The following is a 7,485-nucleotide window of genomic DNA, read 5'->3' as shown; positions in this document are numbered from 1 at the left end:
AGCTCTGTGTATTGCGTGTAATCACATCCATACAGTTTATGATCACAACAACAACAACGTTTGTCAGGCATCTACATTTTCATCTGAGGAGATTACAAAGATTAAACGAGTGTTTTTTTAAACTCTAAAACATGAAATGTGGAGTTACAGTATCTGCTTTTGCCAAAAACACGACTGTTGGAGTTATCTGCTTTTGCTATAAAAAAAAATTTTTTTCAATGAACTTTAATTTTGTAAATTACCTGTGAGTATCACTGATACCAGTACTACTGATGTCTCTAGGAAATTTTTCTTTTTTTCCTAATATTTAACCATTGACTGTAGCCATTCAACATTACAGTATAATTGAGATTTATCAATTTCAACATTTATTAGTCTTTAAAAAATAACTTCTAATTTAAGTGAACTTTAAACAATCTTCACATAAACCCATTATAACCAATGTCATATTTAGCTACCTGTGCCCTTCAGCAAGTAGGAAATATACAGAAATTTAGTAAAGTTATCAAACACTACATTCTAAATTAAATATAGATGGATCCTTAAAGCTATAAAATTGATTGATTTCCTCTTTTTTTCTTTTGTTCTTTGATGAACAGACATCACAGCAGCTGGTTAATAGGTTATTTTGGGGGCTGTTTCTTTAAGAGCTGCCGCTGCTGAACATGACACGGATCTGACACGCATCGTATTTTCTCTCAACTCTCTTTACCTTTTCTGACCCACTTCAGGTCTTAAAGTCTCTATTAATGAGCTGACGAGTTGAATTGGTTGTGTTAGATGAGGGAGACAGTGTTGGGCTCCTCCAGGACAGTTTTGAAATCCATTTCAGAGTTCTTAAAGGGTCATGAAACCCTCCGTTTCAGCACTGGTTAGTTCTCACCACAGTTTTAAAAAAATGCTAAAAAAGTGGGCGTGGTGCGCAGCGGAGCGGAGGAGGGGGAAGAGGGGAGACAGACAACACACACGCAGCTTAGCGTTCTGACAGTTTAATTTCGCTCCCATTGAGCTAAAAACACAAATAAATGCACAGCCATTTGCACTCTGCATCGAAAACATATATATGAACGCGCTGTTGCACCTCTGACAACTTTTAAGGCTTATTCTGTTGCGTTTATATAAGCCTTTTGACGGGTTGTGTCACAGAGCTGTAAAAACGGTTATGCTCACCAAGTGAATGAATCGCGTTTGTGCCGAACTCTTATTACAAAGCAAAAACAAACACTCTTCTTCGATCCGGGGAGCAGTTGGGGGTTCGGTGCCTTGCTCAAGGGCACCTCAGTCGTGGTATTGAAGGTGGGAGAGAGCGTTGTACATTCACTCCGCCCACCTACAATCCCTGGGTTACGAGTCCGACTCTCTAACCATTAGGCCACGACTTCCCAAAAAATTGAGGCACCAAGAATAACGATCATTAGCAGCCTCGTGTTTTAAAAATCATGCATCCGGAATCTCTTGATAGCGATTCCGCAGCTGTGTCAGAAAACCCCATCCACAGCTGTGCCAGTCGCAGCAGATGTCCTTTTGTGGCTCATATATGTGACTCATATAGCCTAATACGTGCATGCAGCTTTAATCGCCTTCATGACTTAACTGACCACGACACTACAAATACTGAAAAAATTAATCGCCTGCATTAACGCGCTAATTTTGACACCACTAATATATATATATAAATATATATATATATAATTTTTTTACATTTTTTTTTTTAAGCTTTTTAGTTTAAAAAGCTGCATTTATTTGAAAGAGATTTTTTATTATTTTTCTTTATTCTTTATTTTAAAATGGACAATGCACATTAATTAACATGAGCACTCAAGTCCATCATGTAAATGTGCCATACAGGCTAATTTTCATCTGCAGTCCCTGGCAGGTTGATGGTAAAAACCAAAGTCCACAAGAACATAAAACATAAGAAGAAAGAACAAACATTCCAACAAACATAGTCACAAACACAAAAGACTTTAAATATAAAAAACAGAAGCAAGCAAGAAACCACTACTTCAAATTATGAAAACATGTTTGATTATCCAACAACCACCCTTTTATCGATTCAGAAAAAGAAGCAAAATATGTAATCTTTCTTAGTTCTATAGGTATAGTATTCCAGGTATGTGCTGCTATAGGAAAATGCTGACTGCCCAAAAGCACTTCTTCTATGTGGTATTATACAGTCCCCTCTAGTAGTGGCTCTAGTAGAGGAATTCAAATTTTGTGTAATAAATTCATTATGTGGAAGTGGGGCCATACCATGCTAAATGTTATACACAAGTAAAATATCTACCAATTTAATCATATTTTCCCAGTTTAAAAGACCATATTTTGTTAAGATTTTACAGTGATGATATAAATTAGACCTTTTATCCAGTCTTTTCAAAGTCTGTTTATAGAGTATTTCTATTGGTTGTAAAGTAGTCACATTTGTCTGTGTCCAACTGGTGAGACAGTAGTTCATATGTGAAAAAATAATAACATTAACATATAACTTTGAAGCCTTGGTGGTTAAATAATTCCTAATATGTCTTACATTTGCCAGATTAAATTTAATTATATTGCCAACTTTTCTCCGTTAACTTTTTTAACTAGTTTTTTTTTATTTTTTATGTGAGTTATGAATCAAGTATTATACCTACATATTTATACTCATGGACTACCGATAATCTTCTACCTGCTACTGGGTCTGGATTTCTATTTGCAGACTTTAAAAAAAACACACATACAGTTTTACTAACATTACAGATTATAACATAACATTACAGATGTCTTTACTGTAATTTTATTGAATTGAATTGATCCTTGCTGAATAGTAAAATCATTATTCACTAATTCATTATTCACTAATAATCTTCCCCTCTACTAAGCTGTTGACATCATACATCATTCAATTCAGAGTAAGCGAGCTTGAAAAACAGATTACTTTGACTCATGCACAAATCATACAGTCTGATTTGTGAACATGAACAAATGATTAATTAAAAAGAACAAGCTTAAAACTACAGTTCCTACTTTTATCCGGTTCTTGAGTTCAATTCAGTTACTTAATGATTCATTTGCAGCAGTTCTTCAGTTAGCAGTCACTGAATGGATTCAGTTGCCTTGACATATAAAGTGCAAGTCATATTAACTACTCTCATTATGATTTTTCTCATTTTTGGAGCTTACCATGGGTGGTCACATCATAAAGGTTTGGAATGACATAAATGATGGCAAAATTTCATTTTTGTGAACTAATCCTTTAAATGTACTGCATTTATAATGTCTAGGCTAAGTGTTGTCCCCTAGGATGTGTTCAATAAGGACTTTGCAGATATTCTTACCCTGCATGAGTGTGTAGAAGGTTCCTGAGGCCGAGAGGTTGGTCGTGACCGTGATGTCCTCTTTGTTGGAGCCCTCTGTTTGCACCCGCACAGTACTGTCCGAATCAGTGCGGTAACTGCTCACCCTGCCCGTGGGGTAGGTCACGTTTGTCAGCCGTCCATAGCTGTCATACCTGTGGAGATGGAGAGAACAGAGTGTGAAAAAAAGATGGCTCGACTCGTCTTTAATGAGACCAGCTGTGGATTTCAATCACATGCAGGTCTGGATAGTCAAAGTGAGTTGTACAAGCAAGAGAACGGCCAATGAAAAAATGCAACCGTGTTACAAAACGAAATATTTTGGACGATAACGGAGAAAGGTATAATGTCCTTTCTTGATTTTTGGAACTGTTTACCACTGTGGCAGCCATCATTATTTTTCAACTTCGGTATGCTCACACAAGAAGCACAAAAATAACACTTCAACTTCAATTTTTGAAACAAAACTGACCTTATTTGTAAGAACTTCTTCTAAAGGCTCAATTTTCCCAACAGGTTTCTTGTATTTGAATGTGGCCCTCGTGGCTTGTGAAGTTGAGTGCTTAGACTTAAATGAAAATCATTATTTTCTAGCCCTTCTGTCGTTCCAAACTTTCCTGACTTTCTTTCTTCTGTGAAAAACAAAAGATGATATTTTGAGAAAGAACTGTTTGGCTCCCAATTTGTTCTACAAGAGTCTTCTTTTGTGTTCCACAGAAGTAAGTCAACGTTTGGAAAGATGCGAGGGTGAGAAAATGACAGAAATGTCATTTTTTTGTGTGAACTATCCCTTAAGAACACGGCTAGTTTGAGCTTCAACGCAGCTGTACAGCGTCAAATTCATTGGTCATTGGTAATCTGAAATTGCTGGTTCTGAAAATATAATGCAATATGACAATTTCACTGGGAGAAAGAACTGAGTAGTACTCTTGCAGACAGATCGCTCATCCAACTAAAAGTGACACCAGCAAGTGAAACCAAGAAACACTAAGATCTTCAAGCTAATATTGTACAAACAAATTTGACTTGCTGGAGATATTTTTATTTTCTATGACTTTCATGCAATATCCTTGGGATTCAAATCTTAAGTTTCCTTTTTACCACAAAGGTGCTTGGACCATCTAAACCACGTCCCAACTTTCACAGGCTCTACACGCTAAAGAAAAATCACTGTATATAGAGAACAAAATGTGTCTCCTCCATTTCATTTGTAGAAGTAATAAAGAGGTGAAAGCCAAAAGCTTGGTAATACAGTATGTTTCTTATCAGCCTCTTTATTCCCCATCCAAAACTCTTCTCATTGTATCATTTTTGCTTTTCCTTTTTTTCAAGAGGCAAAGAAAGGAGGTTGGAGGCTGGCAACTAAATAGAGGAGTGAATGACTGCAGTCGACCCACAACGGTTTTGTTCTGTTCTTTGGCAAGTGAACTAAATGATCCTGTTTTCTTCTTCTACTTTGTTCCTTTCCTCCCTATATTTTTTATTTGCCAGCCTCCACGTGAGCACTCTCTCAGCAGGCCGAGTGTGGAGTAAGTGCAGACTGATTCATCTTGGTGACCAAACATCTCCATTTAGAGCAGCAGTCTATTGTAGTCATTGCAAACTGACCGCCTCAAAGCACCCTGGGATTGGAGTATTGGTCGAGATGTACTACTAAGATTTCTACTGTACTAAGATTTTATGTTTTTGAAAGAAGTATTTTATGCTGCATGTATTTGATCAATTATACAGTAAAAACAGCAATATTGTGAAATATGGTTCCAAATGAAAATAATGTTTTCTATTTTCTAATAAATTTTAAAATGTAATTTATTTCTGTGATGCAAAGCTGAATTTTCAGCATCGTTACTCCAGTCTTCAGTGTCACACGATCTTTCGGAATCATTCTAATATGCTGATTTGGTAATCAAAAAATATTTCTTATTATTATCAATGTTGAAAACAGTTGTGCTGTTTAATATTTTTGTGTAAACCATGATACAATTTTGCAGGATTCTTTAATGATTAAAGTTCAAATTAGCAGCATTTATTTGAAATAGAAATCTCTTTTTTTAACATTATACATACAACATTACTGTCACTTTTGATATGGAGTAATATGGAATACATTTGATATGGAGTAATATGTAATAATAATAATTTTACATTTATATATAAAATTATTACACTAAGAATTGCATTTTTGGTGAAAGTTCAGTGATTATAATAAAGCTATTTAAAAATATTCCTAAAGGCCTCATTGTCTATTCATTGAAATTGATGGAAAAGAGCAACCAGTGCATTTTTCAATATTTCTCCTTTTGTGTTCTATATAGGACAATCATGCAGGTTTTTGAGGGTGAAAAAAATATCTTTTAAGGTGAACAAATCCTTTAATAAGGTAGCGCTGACATGTATAACTGCAAATGCTGTTTAATTGAGTGGAAAAATGCATATGTTCCAGAATTAAAAAATTGAATTGAAACTCATAGAAATATGAATTCAATATATTTAAAAATGGAACTTGTTTCACAGAACATTCTCTCAGTATACACAATAACATGTTCCCTCCAGAGCTGAATAGTTGGACATCATAGCAGATGTCTTTGTAATGCTTGTGCTACTCGTCGTACAGTTTCTGCACGAGTCCTGCTCGTTGTAACGTCCGCAGAAGAACACGCTTCACAGGGACTTAATGAATTCAGGTGGCAGAGATGATAAACCGCGCATGCCATACTTTGCAGTGTGCAAATAAATAGTTTAGGCTGCTCTGTTCTAGTGCAGGATAACAGTGATTGCAAAATAAATTATCTAATTACAACTTTAAAAAAAAAAGAAAGAAAAACAATAAATAATAATAAAAATAAGGAAAAATAACAATCAAGCTTTCTTTATCACAAAAGACGACCTCATGTTGCCTGAGGGAATGGACAGATCTAATTGCTAAGGAAGGAAAAAACAACAACAGAGCAACTATTCCTGATGTTAATTATTGTTTTTTTCTCTCTCACTAATTGCAATTATTGAGTAAATGTACTTTGCCTGCCATTTGCTCATTATCAAAGGGGGATTAAATAAATGATATGACAGCATGGGACTGAAACAAAGGACGGAAAACTCTTGAACCCTTGAGGCAATGCCACTTACAGTTGGTTATCTATAACCATTTACTGTGCCTTATCAAATATGCAGGATTTGCACATTAAAATAAACAGTACAAGCAATAAATGTGTGTGAAGTAGTTTTAAATTAGTTTTGTCTACAGTCAAGGTCACATGAAAGTAATATGCTAATGAATATGCTACAGAAGTATTAACACAAACACATTTTCTCTTCTGTTATACAGACTGAGGGCCAAAATCAATTTCTCTAGAAAAAGGTTTACATTTGAGTTAATCTGGAATCAGTTACAGGGGTGTAGGATGGTTTTACTGTTTGGGTGGGACTCTGAAAAATGAGTGGGCCTACAGGCAAAACTAAAATTTTAATTTGTAATTGGAATAAAATAGAAAACTTACACAAATACTGTAGCTGTTGTCTTACATAAGCTAGTGGGAATTAGCAGGCAGGCCTGTGCCACCACTGACTACCTAGAGTTACATGCAGAACCAATTATAACTGACTGAAAACCAGAATTCAGCCTTATACACACACCATGGGTAAAAACACAAATGGAACTGAACAATGGCTGACACCGACCAATTTATATTCAGGTATACATAACATAAATCTTAAATTTTTTGTATTTTTATTCATATAATCAAAATAAATATTAAAGGTTAGATTCTGTAAATGTGAAAAGAAAATGAGTGCCTGAACTACGGAAGCAGGAACTCTAAAAACAACACTGTCTGAGATACTCTTGAAACCAATTACCTTACAGCAGATGACTGAAGTCCAATAAACCACAGAGACCTCGTGAACTCTTGACTGTATCTACAGTAACATGACCCACAGCCAACCAAGACCTTTGCAATGTACGCTGAGCAAGAGTAAATTTAGCTTCCAATAGTCGAGTGAAGCAGCGCTGTAAAATACATAGTGATGAATGTAAAACTCTATATGCAGCCAAAAACTGATTTGTCTTTTTCAGATATAGCTTAAATAAGTATAAAAAGATTGTGATATTGTGGGCACTGAAAAGCATTTTACTTATACATATAATTTT

General features: G+C 35.3%; 1 protein-coding gene across 2 annotated transcripts in view; it reads right to left on the bottom strand.

Annotated features, from left to right (window-relative positions):
• Positions 1-7,485, bottom strand: part of LOC107699823 (teneurin-4-like) — a 273,915-nt gene that overhangs the window by 25,617 nt on the left and 240,813 nt on the right. For both annotated transcript variants that reach the window (XM_016501217.1, XM_016501216.1), the window contains exon 27: positions 3,321-3,493. In XM_016501217.1, the coding sequence (XP_016356703.1) occupies positions 3,321-3,493 (173 nt within the window). The remainder of the gene's footprint in view (positions 1-3,320; positions 3,494-7,485) is intronic.

The sequence above is a fragment of the Sinocyclocheilus anshuiensis genome, unplaced genomic scaffold (genome assembly GCF_001515605.1).
Source record: "Sinocyclocheilus anshuiensis isolate Anshui unplaced genomic scaffold, SAMN03320099.WGS_v1.1 scaffold194, whole genome shotgun sequence".
NCBI classification, from domain to species: domain Eukaryota; kingdom Metazoa; phylum Chordata; class Actinopteri; order Cypriniformes; family Cyprinidae; genus Sinocyclocheilus; species Sinocyclocheilus anshuiensis.
The sequence above is the reverse complement of the archived record's forward strand: the minus strand, read 5'-3'. Positions and strand labels throughout refer to the sequence as shown.